The 21,046-nt window shown below is 41.3% G+C and overlaps 3 protein-coding genes across 4 annotated transcripts in view; 1 reads left to right on the forward strand and 2 right to left on the reverse strand.

Annotated features, from left to right (window-relative positions):
- The window catches only part of LOC139927247 (ras-related protein Rab-14-like), a 243,161-nt gene that overhangs the window by 133,890 nt on the left and 88,225 nt on the right, over positions 1 to 21,046 (reverse strand). The window lies entirely within an intron of this gene.
- On the forward strand, positions 866 to 6,728 carry srp19 (signal recognition particle 19). Its single transcript, XM_071912168.2, has 5 exons — positions 866 to 1,038; positions 2,774 to 2,849; positions 3,093 to 3,164; positions 3,353 to 3,461; positions 5,072 to 6,728. Exons 1-5 carry the CDS (start codon positions 1,001 to 1,003, stop codon positions 5,200 to 5,202), a joined length of 426 nt encoding a protein of 141 aa, XP_071768269.1. The 5' UTR covers positions 866 to 1,000; the 3' UTR covers positions 5,203 to 6,728.
- On the reverse strand, positions 11,374 to 19,164 carry LOC144539631 (protein FAM240B). Its single transcript, XM_078285365.1, has 3 exons — positions 19,043 to 19,164; positions 17,340 to 17,461; positions 11,374 to 11,873 (listed from the first exon to the last, which is right to left on the reverse strand). Exons 2-3 carry the CDS (start codon positions 17,459 to 17,461, stop codon positions 11,762 to 11,764), a joined length of 234 nt encoding a protein of 77 aa, XP_078141491.1. The 5' UTR covers positions 19,043 to 19,164; the 3' UTR covers positions 11,374 to 11,761.

Here is a 21,046-nt window from a genome sequence, read left to right on the forward strand (position 1 = left end):
TCGCCGTGTGGAAGAAGAGAGAACCGCAGCTAGAGGAGTCCATTTCCTGGAGGCTGGTGCTGCCTTCAGGTGCTCACTGTGAGCTAATAACAGCTAAATAAATAACCTACTTGAATAACGCATTTTAGAAAAAAATGCTAATTATGATACATGCATAAATAGTTCCTGGGGCCGGTTGCATAAAGATAGTCTTAGACTTAAATGTGACCTTAAGTCAAACTTGCTGTAGACACTTATATTTACCTGTTCCTACTACTTGTTGATTGTTGTAGATCTCTGATGGGTTGTTTCTGTCTCTAAAGACTCGCTCTCTTCTTCAGGCTCTCTCCAAAAAATAAACTTTTGCCATCTTGTATGAAATAGCCTCAGTATTTAAACCTACCACTCTTCCCAACGACTCGTTGCCATAACAACAAAGTTCTTAACTCAAGATTAGCCAAGGGGAGGGGCTAACTTTCCTACCTCAACACCATGCCTCAACATAAGTCAGTAGTAATATTTAAGTAACAGTCTTAATTAGCCTTGTCCAACCTGAAGCGAATACTAGCTATATGCAAGTGGCCCTCTGTTCAAATCATGTTTCAAGCGTGATTGAGAGCTAAAGGTCTTTGGTTCAGTTCCCGGACTGGTGAAGGTTTCTGTGTGTGGAGTGAAACATGAAAAACGACAAGTTGCTAATATCACTGTCTTCCATAACTGCAACTAATGTGCCCTTAAGCAAGGCAATGAACCAACCAAGCATTTGGCAAATGCGCCACTCTACTTTCAATGGGTTAGTTTGAAATAAACGTAGGATCACACTGGCTGGGCGGTGCTCCTCTCTCTGACCGGGACACTGAGTGCATTAAACCGAGCACACCGGCCGGTTGTCAACAGTCACAGTTTATCTGCATGTGAAGCCATATGGCCGCGAGTTTTATGGCACAAATCAGGCAGTAGCTGCTCCATCCAGCTGGGATTCACTCCTGTACAGTCAGAACAACAACACAACTGTCAAATAATGGCTCATCTAAGTACAAACCCCGCTGATAAAGAGAGGTAAGTCCATAGTTAAAGCTAGCCTGTTAGCCAAGCTAAGCTAACTTGCTATTAGCCCTTAGCTCGTCATGTATGGAGAGAGCCGAATTCCATTCAAAAATGTCGAAATGTAATGGGGGTCTTGTTGATTGGCAAATGTGACGTACCCCATTAAGTATTACTGAAGACCTTTTCTCATTGTCTAGGAACAACTCTTCGATTCGGCACAGATATAACCCACCAAGCAGCACTTCATTCAATAAAATGTTCACTACCACTTTAACACGGCGTACAGAGATGGAACAAGTTTGCACGAATGTCAGGCGAACCGATTCTAACTGTTGAACTATTATACAAGTACGATTATTTTGTGGATTATGTGTATGCCGAATGTACCAGTGGAGCCTAACGATTCGGAAAGGTTTTAAGTTATGTTTTACCAGTTATCATGTTGACCAATAAGTAAGGCAACTTTAAATCGGCAGATTGTTTTCATTAAGTTTGGCCTAGCTTTCTCTCCATACAAGAGAACGTCATGTATCGGGCTAATCAGTCCTTTTAGCTGTGATTTTGGCTAGCTAGCTCAGTAGCCGTGTAGCCTAGCATGACGTGTACCTCTGTTTGACCCAAAGACCGTAAACATATTAAACTTCAGCTAAAGTCGATGGAGGCTGGCAATCTGCGACTTTACACGGTTGTGAGATGGGATTAGCTTCAGTGTAAATTAGGTTAATTTGTGAATCAAGTAGCTAGTGATTTTACAGTAAACATTATTTATCCCCCCCCCCCCCCCCCCGGTCCCTCCTCACTCTTTGGTAGTTTGACCACTTCCGGGTCAGTTTGCCATTTAGGCCAGCATTTCCTTGTGTGGTTCAGGGAGGCCAGCAACATAAGTGTAATGTAATTTAATTATTTCATGAGAAGACAGGACAGTGACATCGTGTTTGCTCTCACCACCTGCAGTACAAACTGTTTCTCCCTTCTGCACCAAAACCAGAACTTTTCTCAGATGTGGTTCCTCCGACAGAATCCTCTCATATGGATCCATGTCCAAATCTGAATGTATCTGAAGCCTTTTATATGAAAACATTTGGGAACCCGTCTTAAACTGTGGGTCAGGACTCTGCACAGGCTGCACAATTAATCAAAAAAATCCTAAACATGGTTTTCTGTTCTGGCCTATATTCAATTACACATTGTAAAAAAAAATACTTAATAATCACTGTATTCAAACCAAGAGCCAATTTATGCAACAACATCTCGTTTGCTGAAAAATCTGAAATATTGAAACTTCTGTCTCTGTATATTGTATTGCAATTGTGATATAAATTGCAATTACAATATATAGACTCAGACCTTTTCAGAGCTGAAAAGGTTTCTCTAACCCCAGACCAGGTCTGTTTCTACTGAAACTACATGTAAAGCCTCTTCCACACATGCAGCTTCACACAGAAATCTTCCATGTCAGGTCCGATATTCCGGAAAAGTCTATCCGGTAATTTCCCCCTTCAAGACCAAGTAAAATTCCTGGGAATTTTCCTTTGTGACTCAGATTCCCGGGTCGGACGCACGAAAGGTTACGACGGTCTGATGTGATCCGCGTTCACATAGAGCGAGCCGACCAATCACGACTCGTCTGAAATTCAGTTCCAGATAGCATTAAAAAGTTTTACATTTGGCTCCTGTGTGTGTGTGTGTGTGTGTGTGTGTGTGTGTGTGTGTGTGTGTGTGTGTGTGTGTGTGTGTTGTGCTTCAGGTTTATCTGCCTGTATCCAGTCTACATCAACAGTAAGAAGACGCTGGCTGAAGGACGCAGGATCCCTTCAGAGAAGGTGACGCTTCACGTTGTGTTTTCATGACGTTTTAAAGGAATACACTGAGTTTTTGGTAGATTGTCTCGTTGGTCAACTTCCCCATTAAAGCAATATTCCACTTAGTTTTAATATGGGGGTTATTCGGCTCTTGACCGCCATGAAAACCAGAATATAATCTACTCCCCAAGATCGGATGCAGCTATATGTTCTTGGCATGAGTCTCCTGAATGAACCAGAACAGCTGATGTTGTGTCTCTGCAGGCGGTGGAGAATCCGTCCTGCGCCGAGATCAGAGACGTCCTGACCGCCGCCGGAGCCAACGTCTACGTAGAGGTACGCCGCCGCTCCGATTAGAACAACAGACGGTTTCAACAGCAGAGAACGGATCAGAACTGTGTCCGATGTTTCTGTTCTCTGCTGCTGTCCGCTGGCATCATGGGATAAAAACACTTCAGACAGACTGTCCATTAGATAACACATCATACACACATGACATTATACTCTGTGTGTGTGTGTTCCAGAACAAGATGCACCCCAGGGAGTGGAACCGGGACGTCCAGTTCAGAGGTCGGGTCAGAATTCAGCTCAAGCTGGAAGACGGCAGCCTCTGTCAGGAGAGGTTCACCAGCCGTAAGTCACCGTCCCTTTAAAGTCGAGATGAAACGGCATTTCGAGAGTATCTAACTTCCGTATCGTGACGTATTTCCAAGTGAAACGGGAAAGACAGGCGGGACGTAACGTTGGGAGGAATTTGATTTGAACGTTGAAAAGTGGGCGTGTCCTAACACCCGAAGACACACCGAAGTACCGTGCTGTTGCTAGCTAGCTAATGGGTGGATGTCATGATATTATTGGTTGAAATTAGTTATGGGCATGCTTACGTAAGCACACGGCATATTTTGTTTTACAGGAAGAAAACATGATTGAATTTTGATATAAGAATACAAAGAAATTGATTTTTTGTATTTTTTTTGGCATATATTGTTAAATAGGTGCACAATATGACCGGGGATGTGATCTAAAAGGGTTAAAAAGGCATTTTTCATTTCATCTCGACTTTAAACCTGCAGTGAGCGTCAGACCTTCTAACTGATCCTGAAGCTAATCTGCTGTGTGGAGATTTAACCGAGATGTAATTAAGGGTATTGGCAAGGACCTCACGATACGATTGTATCACGATACATTGCGATACGATACATATTGCGATATATTGCAATACTCTACATAATTTACTGAAAATTAAAAAATAGAGCTGAAAATACAACTTGCTATGTACCACCTGGGTAGTCTAATATGTACATCACATTATATTGATAACTCAGCGGACAAATTGAGTCAAAACTATTTAATTCAAAGGGATTTGAGGGAAATTTAAGGACATTTTAAATCCATTTAAAACATGAATAATTGTTTTTTAATGTATCGATATGAGGGGCTGGAAAATCGATACAGTATCGTGGGAAAAAATATTGCAATACTCAGCTGTATCGATTTTTTTTTTTTGCACAGCCCTAGATGTTATGATATAAACCAACATCCAGCTGTGTTGCTGTTTTCTCCTCTTCTCTAAAGCTTGTTGTCAGATTCCGCTCCTGATCGAAGCTCCTCCCGCTCCGTTCAGCAGCTTTTCATTTTTTTTTTTTTAACTAGCTCATCTCCTCCCTCGCTGTTTAAAAGCGGCGCTTTCCCCCTCCCATTCCTGAAAAAACTTCTCATAATGGAGGAATCGATGAAGCGAGCGAGAAAACTTGTTAAACTAGTAAACTTTTTGAGAATATTGCATTATTGAAATTCTTAAAACGCTGCATCTTTTCACAACCTGTCAACTTTTGAACTGCAGCTTTATGAAAACTTCAAACACAAAAACTATATCAAAAGTGGAAGTTGCCAAATCAGCTTATTTTTACAGGATATACACAATTTCTATCAGCTGCCGTTCTGTTACATTCAGCGCAGATTCAGCGACTGGAGCAGAGCGGTGCATTGTGGGATACACTTCACGCTGGAAGCAGTTTCTACTCTCTGTGTAAAACCGATGGAGAATAAATCCACAAGTTGGAACCGAATTCCACTTTGTTTGTCGGCCATTTTTCATCCGGGCCTTTTGGGGATTCTCTCCTCGATTCAGGGGGAGACCACAGAAGAAGAAAGTGTTTTACATGGAGCTGAAGCTGAGCGCAGCCCGACCCCTCTCTTCTCTTCTCTTCTCTTCTCTTCTCTTCTCTTTTTGTCTTCCTCAGGTAAAGACGTGATGTTTTACGTGGCGGAGATGATCCCCAAGCTGAAGACTCGCACCCAGAAGAGCGGAGGAGGAGACACCAGCTCCCAGCAGGGGGAGGGGGGCAAGAAGAGCAAGAAGAAGAAGAAATGAAAATCCCCATCTGTTTTTTTTTTTTATCATTTTCATCATAAATCGATTGTTTCGACTGAACGTCTGGGAGAATGAAACCCTCATAACTCACAATTTGGGTATTTTTCTTTTTTAATTTGAGTTAAAGTGAGTAGGTTCTGTGTTCCTGGGCCGGTTTTTAGTGATTTTGATGTTTGTACTTTAAGTTTTACCCAGTCTGATGTTAATTTAACAAGTTGGCTTTCAAAATACATGGTGGTCGATGTGGAAATGAGTCTGTTTTTCTCTTTAATTCTTGACAACATGAACATTTCCCTGACCCGCGGCCCATGAAACGTTCTTACATCACTTTATGTAGTTTCCAAAAATACATGAGCATCAATTGGAAAATAAATTCCGTTTTAGAAAATTTGTGAAAGTGTTTTTTGTGGAGGCATGAGGATTTCATTCGCCAGCAGCAAAACAGAGAGCCGGAGGGGGAAAGTGTGTGTGAAGGGATGCAGGATGGCGTCCATCTTTGTTTATATTAAATACACACACACATCTTTTTTAATTAAACGTTATATTTCAGGAAAACGACGGCTCCCCTTCCCAGCATCTTGTTTGGTAAATTTGATTAGAAGCAACTGAAGAAATCAGATGTTGGAGCATGTGATGGGACATTATGGTGATTATATTTTATTTAGAAGTTTTATGAATATTGATTCTTCATTTTGGCCCGAGTCAAAATGATCTTTAAGAGCCCAAGAGAAAAATCCCAAACCTGCAGGACTTCTGAGTGTTTTGGGATTCCAGCGATCCTATTGGATCAACCAGACAGTAAAGGATTGGTTCATGAAGAAATACTTCACATAGATTTAACATGGCGGTTATTTATTTGAAAAGCAGAATATAATCTCACCAAGATCAGATGCAGCTGGACCAGTTTGTAGCTTCAGATTTTTACTTCCCACTGAACAGATTCAACAGCAGATCCTGCTGTAAGACTGCAAAGCATCCTGGGTCCATTTTGCATTTCTATTCTTTGTTTACACTAAAATTAGTATTTAAAAATAAAAGTAGATCCGGTCTCCCAAACAGGAACTATCTCTCCTAACTGGTATCCCTCCGCTGTGTTCTCAATGCGCTGCAGTGAAATTCTGTTTAGTAAAAATCTGAACGCTACAAACTTTTCATAATAATGTTAAAACTAAGTGGAATATTTCTTTAAATCCAGTCAGCATGGAGCAGGTTTTGGTTCTCAGTCCCTTCTTGTGTTCCTGTCGGTTCCTGAAGGATCTTCTGACTCGACCTGAACCTGAACCTGGTTTTTATGAAGATGTGAGGTTTCTTTGTGTCGGTCGGTTTGCGGTCTTGCTGCCATGTGACAGCCGCTGGGAATTCCAGTTTTGCTGATTTTCATGTTAAAGTTCAGTCGGTGGTTTGATCATGTTGAAGTTCCACATCCAGAGGGCCTGTAAAACCTTTTGTATCACTTCAAAACTCCATGGTTGTCGGTCTGAAAATGACTTTTTTTAATTCTGGAAAAATAAATCTGTGGCATGAAAACCTCTAAACTGCTGTCTCAGTGATTTTTGATGCGTTTTCTTCTCCTTTTATTCTTTGTTTTCTTTTTTTCAACATCAACGGCTGTCGGTCTGGAAAAAGCCTGTTTTTTTTTCTTCAAAGGGGAACCTGTGACCTCCGGTGGCGACTGGCAGGAACTACAACGAGATGTATTATGGTCATTTTGTGTCATGAAGCAGTAAAAATATCACACTTATTGCCCCTTTAATCCTCAACAACTTTTTTGAGAAACAAGCTTTTCCATGTCCGTCCGTTAATCTGCTGAGTCGTGTTTTTCTCTGCCGGACAAACTGGAGAATGAACCGGTTTGTATTCACAACAGACAGATCCACTGGTTTCATATTAAAGGTCCCATTACAGGAAGTCACATTTCTGAGGTTCTGGATCTTTACTGAGTATTTCCATCTTGTGAGGCTTTCTACTTTTCCTCCTCTACATTTATCTGCCGGCTGGAGTTACTAGTTACTTTGCAGAATAAGGTTTTACATGCAAAACATACGATAAGCTCATAAAATATGTTGCATTGTTAGAGTTTAAACTCCAACAGTATCTGGAGCAGTTAGACGACAACATTAAAATACTTCTGACAGGTTAATGCTTCAATAATTTAACTCTCTGAAAGAATGATGACTTTTACTTTTCATACTTCAGTTCATTTTACTGCTAATACTTCTAGACTTTTACTGAAGTAAACTTTTGAATGCAGAACTTTTACTTAGAACTTTACTTAGAACTTTTTCCATTATAGTATTGCTACTTTTACTTAAGTAAAGGATTTGAGGAGTTTTTTCCCCCACTGATCTTGGCATAAATGTATTGAAAGTTAGGAGTTGCCCTGGTGGCTCAGTCAGCTAAACATGCTCCACTTTACGAACCAGTAATCCCTTAAAATAACCTTACATTTTCATTAATTTACATTAATTCACCCTTTAATTCATGCAAAATCCCTTTAAAATGAATTAAGGGAGTTATTATTGGAGGAGATTCCATCAAAACCTCCTTAAACACCCCTTAATCTTGACTTCTTACTTTCTAATTTAATGTAAAATTCAGGGAGACAGGAACTTTTCCATTAATTTCCACTTAATAACCTGTAAACGTGCACAAAAGGCATGAAAAATCCCTTAATTTCTAGAGTCTCTGTGAATCAACCCATGAATAAATCCCTTATAAACCCATGATACTAACCTTACTTTTAAAGCTGTTATTTTTAATGGATAATTAATGTTTATGTAATGAGAAATTAAGGACATTTCAGGAATACAATTAAGGGGTTTGGTGTAGCTGAAAGGTTGCAGGTTTGACGCTGCATCATGTCTCTCTACTGTGAACTCTCTAAAAAAAAAACAAAGGCCATGAATTTAGACTTAAAAGTGACAAAATTTCCACTTTTATGTTGAAGCCAATCTGGCCTCTGTTCTATAAACTTCTTTAAACACACTCATCTACCTATATTAATAGATATAAAATATTACAGCAAGTAGTATTTATGTAGACTGGTGTGAGACAGAGGCTTCAGTCTAAGGCAGCAACATCCATCTGATAATGACAGACTGATGTTTAAATGACACACGAAGCTCATTTACAACCTGGTCTTTAACTGTTTTAGTAACTGGAGATATCTTAGGTCCTTCGCTGACTAAATAAAAATACTTTTATACAGACAGGATCCTCTATAGATTTTAGAAATATCGAAGAACTTCAGGTTATAATTTTTTTTCCCCCTCAAAATGGATTACACAGAGTTTTGGAAATGAACTTGTCAAATGTCTCTGACTGGTATTTTCCTGTGTAAACCTGTGTGAAGCACTTTGTAAACTTGTTTTAAGAAAGGTGCTATATAAATAAAATTATTAAAACTATTATGATGATTTAGAGCCGTCTGCAGTGTGAGGCAGAGTACAGACGCACAGCAACAACATACAGGATGTATTCTTATAATAAATACTCCACAGAGAGGAAAGTAGCTCGGTGTAAGTTATAAATAATCCTGATTGGATGCGAGCGATTGTGTTGATGCGGAGCGTCTGCAGACCGAGGAGAGACGGGAATCTGAAGCATGTTCCCTGTGTTCTGATCACATGAGCAGCAGAGATAAAATAACCTGCTGGTTCCCCGAGGAACGCTCTGACCCTGCTTCCAGGAGTCCAGGAGAACCTCCACAGATTCTGTTCTCAGTCTGACAGCAGGATCTGACTTCAACACTGTGGAAAGAATTATTATTTCCACTTATCTCAAACCGCATTTATTTCATACCGTTGGTATATTTTCATATATATGTTTTTTTTTTCATTCACTTTTTCTTTGCCTCAGTATGTTCCCCTGCTGCTGTGTGGCACAGTCTGTGTACAGAAATGTTCTTTATACCTTTCATTCTTACATTTCAACTTAACACTTTTTCACTTTTCACCAACATGGCTGACGTTCTTCTGCAGGTCATAGATCAGTTCTCTCCACTGGCAGCAATGTTAAGAAGCAGCTTTCTGTCTGTGATCACTGACTCAGTGTTTCAACAGTGTTTAACTCAACACAGCTGTTGTCACTGACGTCTTTCTGTTTCTGCTGTCAGGCGACTGAGAGACTAGAAAACAGAGATTTGATCGAGGATCACAAAATGCTAACAGACCAGAAACGACCGTTAGCCTCGGTTAGCTAGTTAGCATTTTGTGACTGTCGATCAAATCACTTTTTTATTATTATTATTATTATTATTATTAATAAACCTTTATTTAGACAGGTAATCTCATTGAGACACGGGGTCTCATTCATAAGAGAGACCTGGTCGGGCAACAGCAGCAGTACAACACAAAGTTACAGACAGACAGGACATTCAATACAGAGACAAGATAAAACACAATCATAAAGGTGATAAGTGCAAAAGTGCCAAAGTGGTAGCCAGATTTTAGGACTATGTACAAGAGCAAACCCCCACAGACGCTCTCTCCATATTTCTTAGAAGTAGTTTAAAATCGTGACAGTTTATAGTGACAGAAACAGAAAGATCAGCTGTATAATGTGTATTTGCTCTATTCTTATTTATTTTCTGTTTTTCTCTGCTGTATCCTAATATTTGCTGCTGCAACGATCCGGTTTCCCCAAAGAAATCATGAAGTTTCTTTTTCTTCTTCTTCTTGGCTGCATGAAACGCTCGTCAGCGTCTCTTTGATCGTCTGTCCTGCGTTCAGGATGTAAGAGACGGGAGAAAAGGGATCGTCCGGTGTTCTGAAGGTAAAAGTACGCTGAAATACAAAGTAGAAAAACTGAAGTAGAGAAATCAAATGGTGTTGTGTTGTATAATGTTTCTGACACTAAGAGCAGAAAGAGGGGAAGCTGAAAATAATATACGCTTTTATTGAACAACCAGGAAGTTCTCTGCTCTACATCAGAAACACAGATACTGACTTCTAACCCTCTGTGACAGATCTAGTCGTTTTCACAGGGAAACAGTTGATGACGCGCTTTCTCGATGTTAAAACCAGAATGCAATGAAAATGAATCATGAGTTATGCAAAACAACAAAGCCCCTCAGTACCCCAGATGTGTGGATGTATAACAGGAGTTAAATGGTAAATGAAGCACAAAGAGTTAAAAGTCAGTTCTGTGTGTAACTCGACCCGCAGCCGCTGATCTGCGGTCTGCGAAGCATTTTCCAAACTAGCAGCTAAAGTTAAAGGAATAAACCAACTTTTTGGCCAATAAGCTCCTTGACCAACGTCCAAAATTGAGCTAAAGTTTGTCTTTTTAAAGCCAAAGTGTTGGGACGATAATACAGAGCCTGACAGAGCCGCGGGGAAATAAAATATATGTTTCAAGGCCACAAATTATTACACCGAGTACATGAGATGGTGACCTGAGCAGATGAGATACACCTCATGTCCCTGTTTTGATTAATTCAAGTGCACAAGACATGTTACATTCCCTGGTTTTGGTTCATTCGTACTCTCATTTTCATTATTTTGTGCGCATCATTTCATAATTCCTGCAAGCAAATGAATGAACATGAGCCCACAAGTTAATAAAATGAGCACACGTTTTTTAAAGCATGTGTTTGGTTTAGCTCCTTCATGGAGTTTCAGTCTGGATATTGAGAGCTGATGGTCTTCACCATCGTCAGTCTGCAGGTCGGAGGACAGACGCTCAGATCGTGAACTGAACTGAGAATGCAGGTAAACAGTTCAGCTCCTGCAGTGTGAACGTGAAAGTCTCTCAGCTGTAAGGAAACAGAATGGGAATTGAATTGGAAAGACAGGAAACAGAATTGAATTCCATGAAATTCCACTTGTAAGACGTGTCATCTCAGATATGTGGTAAGAAAAGAGAAAGAAAAAACAAAAAAACATGGAATTTCACAGAATTTAATTTAATTAAATTCAACTTCCTGAAAGTCCAATTCAATTCCCATTCTGTTTTCTGTAGTTTTTTTTTCAAATTCCAATTGGACGCGAATTGGACTCGGCTCCATATTAACTCATGTACTCCATATTAACTCATGTACGCACATTTTGTATCTAATCACACCCTTTTATGCAACTCGAGCACACGTTTTATATATTGTGAACACACAATAGCATGTTGTGCACATGAGTTAATACTTTGTTACCATAAAACACATTTTTCCCCTACAGGACGGCCAATATCAGGCTCCGTACGATGAGGTCAGAAGTATATTTTGTTGTTTCTTTGCTTTAACATGAAGGCCAATATAGAAGAAATAAATTCACGGACCAGCTGCTCTCTCTTCCCTCAACATCTGTGTACAAGATGCCTTTGAGCAAGGCACTGAACCCCATAACCCTGCGCAGGGAAAGGAACCCCGAACCCTGAGAGTGCTTTGCTTTACCCTTTCAGCTCTAAAGCAGCAGACTAACTACAGAACAAACCGCTCAAACTGCCACCGAGCTTCTCATCACATAACATGAAGTTCATCAAGGAGCTTATTTTCCAAAAAAGTGAGTTTATTCCTTTAAGACACAGGATGGGGAAGCTGATCCGGGGTCAGCGTTGAGGTGCGTCTTCATGTCTCGTCAGCTGATTTAGCCATCTTGCTCTTCCTCATGTAGTCCTCGTTGAAGTTCTTCAGGTGTTTGGTTCGGTTCTCCAGGCGGACCACCCACTCCTCCCTCAGCCTGGAAACACAGGAAGAGGAGAGGAAGGCTTTCAGTCGGGTTAAAGACGGTTTCAGACAGAATATAAGACGAGTTCTGCTTCTCCTCTCGCAGCCTGGGACACAGGAAGAGGAGAAGAAGGCTTTCAGTCGGGTTAAAGACGGTTTCAGACAGAATATAAGACGAGTTCTGCTTCTCCTCTCGCAGCCTGGGACACAGGAAGAGGAGGTGATGGTAAGATTATTATGATCACCATGTTGAAGAACGTCACTGACATTTGTCGTTTCACATATTCCTGTAACGCGGGGATGACATAGCCCCAAAGGGACACTAGATGCCGTTGATTTGTACGTGTCATTACTAGCATCCCAAAGACTTCTGTACTGAGCGACCTACCAAGCTTCATCTTTGTGTGCGGTTTCCAAATGGCTGCTTCGTGGCTCAGATTGTCATCCTTCTTCCTAGTCCATATGGTGCATTCCACTGGAAGTCAGAGGTCGATATTTCCGAGTTGAAATTATCGACTTCCGATCTAAATGCATTCCAGTGCGTCTTCTCGGGAAAACATGGGCACAACAGCCTTTGCCCATTAACGTTAGCGGTAGCTATTAATGCTCTAGTAAGACCAGCAAAGACTTCTATCCGGTAACGAAGCACAAGTCAATTGAATTACGTTACAAATGGAAACTACAAAGGTGTTACAACACGTTTTCATCACACAAAAGTACACAAGTAAAATCAAGTTTTATTCAGTACAAATTGATGCCGTGACGTCAGCTGTGTTTATGTCGGAGAACTCGGGCGGAATAAATCTTGCCTGAATTTCCGACTGGGAATTACGACTTGAACGACCGTTTTGTTGCACTTTTCCATGTCGGAAGTTCCGGTGCAGTGGAACGCACCGTAGGTATCACCAAAGTCCCAATAAAGTCTTTCATTTTCCCAAAACGCAGCTTTCGGGAGCTAGGAGCTAAAGCTAATGCTAACTCGCTGACGTTGATTCTATGCTGCTGCACGCACAGTTCACGCAGCCCTTCAGAATAAAAGTCCTTCGGCAATATACCACAAGATGTGAGAGAGAAGGAGTGCGCACGATACTTTTGCGGGTTAAGAAGCGAGTTCTGAATGACAGTAAAGTTTAGATTTTACATGTTTCTTCAGTGTCATCAGCGTTAGCATGGAGCTACTATCACTCAACGTAGTGTATGCTAAAGTGTTAGCATGTAGCCTACTATCATTCAACATGGTGTATGCTAAAGTGTTAGCATGTAGCCTACTATCATTCAACATGGTGTATGCTAAAGTGTTAGCATGTAGCTCTGGAGCCAATGATCTACTGGGAACACACGGATGATATCGGTGTCTCTGTTCTCATCACTTAACAGCCAAGTTGACCAACAGGACAAACTCCCCTATTTTTGTGAGATCTTTATTGTGAGGCTATATTAGCGAAGTACCAGGAAAGGAAATAAGAGCCAGGGAGAAAAGGTAATATTTAATGTGAGGCGGCGGCGGCGGCGGCGGCGGCGTGTCGGCATCGAGTCCAAACAGATCTGATGTCTCGGTGACAGCTGGGGTGTTATCGCCGTCACATCAGCATTTCACTTAGCTCCTTTATATCACCGTCAATCAAATATTAGCTGCGATCGCTCTCTTCCAGGAGACTGTGTGTGTGTGTGTGTGTGTGAGAGAGAGAGAGAGAGTGTGTGCATATAAGAGAAACAATGCATGTGTGTGCATGAGAGTGTGACAAAGACAAAGAGTGTATATAAGTGAATGAGTGTGCATGAGTGTGTGTATGCATGCCCGTACGTGTGTGTGTGTGTGTGTGTGTGTGTGTGTGTGTGAGAGAGAGAGAGAGAGAGAGAGAGAGAGTGTGCATATAAGAGAAACAATGCATGTGTGACAAAGACAAAGAGAGTATATAAGTGAATGAGTGTGCATGAGTGTGTGTATATGTGCCTGTACGTGTGTGTGTGTGTGTGTGTGTATGTGTGTGTGTGTGTGTGTGTGTGTGTGTGTGTGTGTAACCTAATCTGTGGTTTCAGCTGTCCTGACTGTCTTTCCACCACCTTCCTGTCGGGTTTCCTGGATTATTCCATTTGTTCCCTCAGCTGCTGATAATCCTCCTGACCTCAGAGACAGACAGGCAGACAGACAGGGAGACAGACAGAGAGACAGACAGGGAGACAGACAGACAGACAGGCAGGCAGACAGACAGGCAGACAGACAGGGAGACAGACAGAGAGACAGACAGGGAGACAGACAGACAGACAGGCAGACAGACAGACAGACAGACAGACAGACAGACAGACAGACAGGCAGAGAGACAGACAGGGAGACAGACAGACAGACAGGCAGACAGACAGACAGACAGACAGACAGACAGACAGGCAGGCAGAGAGACAGACAGGCAGACAGACAGAGAGACAGACAGACAGACAGACAGACAGGCAGACAGACAGACAGATCCTTAAAGAACCCTATATATTAGAGGTTAAACCCCATCAGAATTCATGAAATGCTTTCAGCAGGAGTTCCTCAGGGAACCTACTGGGGTTCCCTGAGATTTCACTCTGAACACCTTTAAAAATCTTCGAAGCCCTTTTACTTTTTACAGTGTAGCTCACTGATGAAAAGAAGAAAAGTTTTGCATTTGGTAAACTTCAGCGCATTAGTTTCAGGTTATTGGTCAAATGGAGATTAAAAATGGCAACTTTGTAGTGACGCATCTCATTTTTTTCTCCTCCGTTTGTGAATTAGAGCCACTCTTACATCTGGTCTGCATTACTCACTGCTGCGTCATCATCAGCTTTAACGGCGGATCTAGTGACTTGGTCTAGTCTCGTGTCCGTTCTGTACCTTCTGTTTCTATGTCCAGACTCCCTCCATCAGTCATCGCTGTGTGATTATCACCTCAGCTTTCTGCAACACGTTTTTCCAGCCTCTGGCCGGGTCACACATACGTACACGATTAGCAGGGACTAGAGCCGGGGTTAGAGGGTCGGGGGGGGGGCAGAGAGGGGCGGGGTTGGGGGGTACGGGGTAATGGATAGCGAGGGGATTAGGGGGTACAGGGTAATGGATAGCTGGGGGATTAGGCGGGATAGGTTGAAGAGGCGGTGCAAGGTTAAGGGGGGATAGAAGACGGGGCTGAGGAGGGATAAGGCTAATAGTTGGTGTAAGGCTGTGGGGTGTTGGTGTAATAGCTGGTGGTGGGGTTAGCTGGGATAGGGGGGGAGATACGCCCGAAAATCTCATTACAATGTATGGAAAGGACTTGGCATTAGAAGGATGGTACGAGACAAAGGTTGTCAGATTTATATTGAGCGTAAAGAAAATATCCAAATCTCTCACCCTAATTATCCCTTTAATCGGGTTAACTGATGATACTTTTATCTGTCGCAACGAAAACTAATGAAGATTCCCACACAAAATTCATCATTTTGTGTGGGAATCTTCATTAGCAGAGGTGAATTTTGTGGAATCTTTGCTATGGGTGATCTGATGGGATCTGGATCTTTCCTGCAGTATTTCGAGGAGAGCCTATGGTGAGCATGTTATATATATATTTGTTATTATACTGTATATTTATCAATAAATCTGCAACCTACAGCCTTGCAGCTCCTCTGTCGTGCCTGAATCAAACAGCACCAAAGAAATTAAATTATTCAGATAGTCTTGGAGAAGAACTGAGAAAACTTTCATATCAAAAACCAACCAAACCACACTATTTAAAATATAGCCAGTGATAGCTATATTTTTTTAAATTGTTCTCCAAGAGTAACTGTGCTTTTTCATTCCTTTGGATTACTTGTTCACACCTACAGACTGAATGTTAGATTAGTTTGCACGAATGGGAAACGCATCAGAGTTTGGTGTCATGTTTTTTTCTCTCAGACTCTTTAAATTACTGCAACCAACAAAAGATCGGACCGAATGCAACGTCCAAAAAAGGCAAAATTGTCAAAAAAAAATAAACAAGGGATTAATATTTTCTGTATATTCAGCAGGTAAAGGAGTTTGGGGAGAGAATAAACCACAAACTGTGAAACCATCGTGACAAAAAGTCATCCATAGCCTTGTGACATTTCTGCAATATTATATTTTTTAAAGTTATTTTTAGATTTATTAGTTTCTACTTTATTTTTGTCAGTGAGTTGATAAGATGAGTTCAGATTACAGCCAGGCTCAGTCATTAGTGATCATTATTACCAAGACCTTTCCCAACCAGATTGTCTGTGTGTGTGTGTGTGTGTGTGCGTGTGTGTTGAGTGTGTGTGTGTGTGTGTGTGTGTGTGTCCTGGTATGTCCCGCAGCATGGTGAGAGACTGGGCTGTGTGTAAGGAGAGGATCTGTTTTTAGATGTGTCTATTTGCTGGACGGTCACATGTCTCCCACAACTTAATTGACACTGTGCTGTTCAGGGGCAGAGTGTGTGTGTGTGTGTGTGTGTGTGTGTGTGTGTGTGTGTGAGTGCGTGCCGTCCTGCAGCATCACAGGTTTGAGTCTGTCTGTGTCACATGTCATCCTGTCTCTGTCACACCTCAGAAACATCCTCCATCTCCCCAAGGGCTTTTATGGACTGGCTTTTATGTAATGTTGATTTTGTTTCTTATGTTTTTATTTATTTATGCATTTTTAAATACTTTTCTTTTTTTGAATATGTTTTCCCAATGTCCAATATCCTTATTACATACGAGCGAACCTGAGGAACCAACTGGCGAAACGCGTTGTTCGCTTCTCAAGCCTAATCTTAACAAAATAAAGATGTAAGTGAACAGCGAAGTCTAACAGTTGGATCATTTCTTCATATGAACCTTCTTATTACAAACTTTACTGTTCCTCCTTCATGTCTTGTGAAGCACCTGGAAACTCTGCTGTTAGATACAGAACGTGCTCTAAAAATATAGTTCATGATTATTATTAGTCGCAGTAGTAGTAGCAGTAGTGGTATTAATAGTAGTAGTAGTAGAAATAGTACTTCTAGTAGTAGTAGTAATAATAGTAAATATTAGTAGTAGCAATTGAAGTAGTATCAGGAGTAACAGTAGTAGTAGTAGTGATATCACCTTTACTTGTTACTTATGCCTTTTTGTCACATGTGATGTGATGTGATGTGATGTCATATCATGTCATGTCATGTGACGTCATGTCATGTGACATTATGTCATGTCATGTGATGTCATGTCATGTGACATCATGTCATGTGACGTCATGCCATGTCATGTCATGTGACGTCATGTCATGTGACATTATGTCATGTCATGTCATGTCATGTGACATCATGTCATGTCATGTCATGTGATGTCATGTCATGTGACATTATGTCATGTCATGTCATGTCATGTGATGTCATGTCATGTGACGTCGTGTCATGTCATGTCATGTGACATCATGTCATGTCATGTCATGTGACGTCATGTCATGTGACATCGTGTCATGTGATGTCATGTCATGTGACATGATGTGAGGTGATGAACTGACTTGCAGAGTGCGCTCCTGCTCTTCCTCTCCTCCTCGCTCTCAGCCTCCTGACTCTGAGTGTCGATCTTCTTCTCCCAGAACTTCTTAATGAAAAGTTTATCATGGATCAGAGCCAGGTTCATCTGCAGGAGAGCAGAGTGACATCACTACTACTGATACTGCTAATACTACTAATACTGATACTACTACTACTACTACTACTAATACTACTAATACTGATACTATTAATACTACTAATACTACTAATACTGATACTATTAATACTACTAATATTATTAATACTACTAATGCTAATACTATTAATACGACTAATACTAATACTATTAATACTAATAATACTAATACTATTAATACTACTAATACTAATACTATTAATACGACTAATACTAATACTACTAATACTATTAATACTACTAATACTAATACTATTAATACGACTAATACTAATACTATTAATACTAATAATACTACTGCTACTACTACTGGAACTACTATTACTACTGCTACTAGTACTACTGCTGCTAATAATAATCATCATCATCTACTTCTACAGCACTTTTCAAAACAGAGGTACAAAGTGCTTTACAGGCTATTAAACCTAGTAAAGGTAAATGTAATAAACAATAAACAGAAAACAGAGCTACAGAAGAGGAAAATGTTGCCACTGGGATCAATAAAGATTCACCTTATTTTAAAACATATGATCATAATGATGATAATAATACAGTGGGAGCAAAATCAAGTCAACCAAAATCAAGATTATAGCGATCATCAGCTCCAGTCAGTGATTACCATCCATATCCATAATCATAAGAACATGACACATAACAACCAACAGTTTATCTAATACATATTACAATTTTTTCTGAGTTCTAATTTTCACAATTTGTTTTCCTAAAAGTATGAAAATGTACAGGAAGCTGTGTTCTGTTCTGTCTTGTCTGTTTTAACTGTGTGACACTGGCTGTGTGAACAAGAAAGTTTCTATTCTATTCTATTCTATTCTATTCTATTCTATTCTATTCTACTCTATTATATTATATTATATTTTATTCTATTATATTCTATTCTATTTTATTCTATTCTATTCTATTCTATTCTATTCTATTCTGAGCATGGTATTCATTCACATCTTATGGTCTTGAACAGGCTGTTTCTGTCATGCAGCTTCCACCAGGCTGATTTCTGTCATTTCTACTCTGAATCTTAATGATTTATTTCACCATTAAAGCCAAACTTCCCTGATCAAAAAAAAACAGCTGAACTTCACACAAATGTCTCTTCACTGCGGCTGCATGAAGATTAGAATTGGTCCTTAAATAGAAATAGAAATAGAAATAGATGGTTTCAGCAGGTAAAATCTGTTTGACTGGTGTGTTTAAATTTGAGTTGACTGTTCTGAGTTTGTGTGTCAGTGTGTTTGGAAGCAGCAGCAGAATCATCAGGTTACTTACTGATGTTTTTATGATATTTCAATAAAATAAACCTTTCCTTGGCTATTGGCTCCTACTGAAGCTGGTTATGACTGCAGCTTATTATAATTAGGTTACTCAATGAGACAAGAATTTCCTGACCTCACTGGAATTCACTCTGGATCAGAAAATCAGCGAAATGACTGAAATATAAAAACTGAATTTCATGATCAACAGGTTGAAAATTTTAGATTTCCTGATAAAAGAAAAAACGAAAGATTTGACACAAACCTTTCAGGAGGTTCAGCTGAGCGTCCTTCAGTCCCACAGGCTGGATGAGAGTGTGTGTGTGTGTGTGTGTGTGTGTGTGTGTGTGTGTGTGTGTGAGATGTGGTGTCAGTGCTAGATTCCCCACTCTGCTCCGCTGCTGAACAGCAGAAATAAATATTCTAGATGTGAACACACCAGTCAGTCAGTAAATCTTGATCTCTGTTTCTGTTTATTCCCCTCTCTCTCTCTCTCTCTCTCTCTCTCTCTCTCTCTCTCTCTCTCTCTCTCTCTCTCTCTCTCTCTATTCTCTCCATTGCTCTCACCAGTCTGTTGGAATATAACTGAACTGAGTGAGTGAGAGACATAGAGGCGGATAGAGAGAAAGAAAACAGAGTGAGAAGAGAGAGAAGAGGAACAGCAGGCGGGGGGTTGATGGAGAAAGAATGAAAGACAAAAGAGAGTGAGAGAAAGGGAGTTATTTATAGTGACAGTTATTACAGGGCTTTGTCGAATACTCAATTCTGATTGGCTAATGAAGGCGTTCTAATGTCTGTTATTCTGAATATCAGACCTCCGTTTTGTTGATGTCTGACGAGTCTCCGGACGCTCCGAGCTGAGAGACACGAAGACTTTTACAAGATTACTGTCATTCATTCAGAGAGAAACAAACTTCAGATCGCTGCTGAGAGGCTGAACGCCATCTGACCCGCTCCTTTACGTTTCCATGGTTACAGTTCTGCTGCAGTGTAGCATGGATGCTAGCTACAGTCGTTTCCATGGTTACAGTTCTGCTTAACTGTTTTTTGGTTGAAGCTTCATTTAAATGACTAAAATGAATTGGCGGAAAATTACTTTAGCTTGTAATCAAATCATTTTAAAGCTGCTATAGACTGTAAGTAGCAGTGAGTTCTTCACCAGGTCTCTGAAGGGTTCTGAAGCAGATCTGGTTTATGATCTCCAACATGTTGACATGTTCTGGAGCCGGAGCAGCCAGAGAGAGGCTGAGGGTCGACTCAGAGCCACAGCTCCGCTGCTATTGGTCCAGAATCAACCACCTGTCAATCACTGGACAGACCACCTGTCAATCACTAGAACAACCCTGTTTTATAACTGTTTTATCTGTTAATGACGCAATTATTTTGAAAATCTCCATAAGGACACACATTAGAAGAACTGAAATTATCTGCTGAGACCAAAACTTCTAATCGAAAAAATGTATTGACTTTATATTTGATCAGAGGAGTAGAGGAACTGCCGCTTGCCGCCACTTCCTTATTGGCTTCAACAGTCACCCGACGTCCTGCAGCTCCGGCCTGTTCGGGACGTCCTGCAGCTCCGGCCTGTTCGGGACGTCCTGCAGCTCCGGCCTGTTCGGGACGTCCTGCAGCTCCGGTCTGTTCGGGACGTCCTGCAGCTCCGGCCTGTTCGGGACGTCCTGCAGCTCCGGTCTGTTCGGGACGTCCTGCAGCTCCGGCCTGTTCGGGACGTCCTGCAGCTCCGGTCTGTTCGGGACGTCCTGCAGCTCCGGCCTGTTCGGGACGTCCTGCAGCTCCGGCCTGTTCGGGACGTCCTGCTGCTCCGGCCTGTCCGGGCCGTCCTGCAGCTTCGGCCTGTCCGGGACGTCCTGCAGCTCTGGCCTGTTCGGGACGGCCTGCTGCTCCGGCCTGTCCGGGACGTCCTGCTGCTCCGGCCTGTTCGGGACGGCCTGCTGCTCCGGCCTGTCCGGGCCGTCCTGCAGCTTCGGCCTGTTCGGGACGTCCTGCTGCTGTCCGGCTGACGCTGCGTTCACATCCTGTCAGAAGAAACAGAAGAACAGTTCGACGTCTCGCTGCTACAACTTAGATGTGTTCACGTGTTTTACTTGTTGGAACGGCCACATCCAAAATCATTTTTATTATTATTATTATTATTAATAATTTAAAATCAACCATGTATGAACTGCAGCAGACTCGCTGACTGTATCACTGTGAATGCTGTGAGTCAGTCAGGGACACGTCACATTTTCCCCACAACGGTCTCATCTAT

This window comes from Centroberyx gerrardi, chromosome 8, assembly GCF_048128805.1.
Source record: "Centroberyx gerrardi isolate f3 chromosome 8, fCenGer3.hap1.cur.20231027, whole genome shotgun sequence".
NCBI classification, from domain to species: Eukaryota; Metazoa; Chordata; class Actinopteri; order Beryciformes; family Berycidae; genus Centroberyx; species Centroberyx gerrardi.

Coding starts and splice junctions, on each gene's coding strand:
- srp19 (XM_071912168.2), top strand. CDS start 1,001: ATGGCTCATCTAAGTACAAACCCCGCTGATAAAGAGAG. Junction 1,039..2,773: donor AACCCCGCTGATAAAGAGAG/GTAAGTCCATAG, acceptor GTTGTGCTTCAG/GTTTATCTGCCTGTATCCAG. Junction 2,850..3,092: donor GCAGGATCCCTTCAGAGAAG/GTGACGCTTCAC, acceptor GTGTCTCTGCAG/GCGGTGGAGAATCCGTCCTG.
- LOC144539631 (XM_078285365.1), bottom strand. CDS start 17,461: ATGAACCTGGCTCTGATCCATGATAAACTTTTCATTAAGAAGTTCTGG. Junction 11,874..17,339: donor AGCAGGAGCGCACTCTGCAA/GTCAGTTCATCA, acceptor CTGTGTTTCCAG/GCTGAGGGAGGAGTGGGTGG.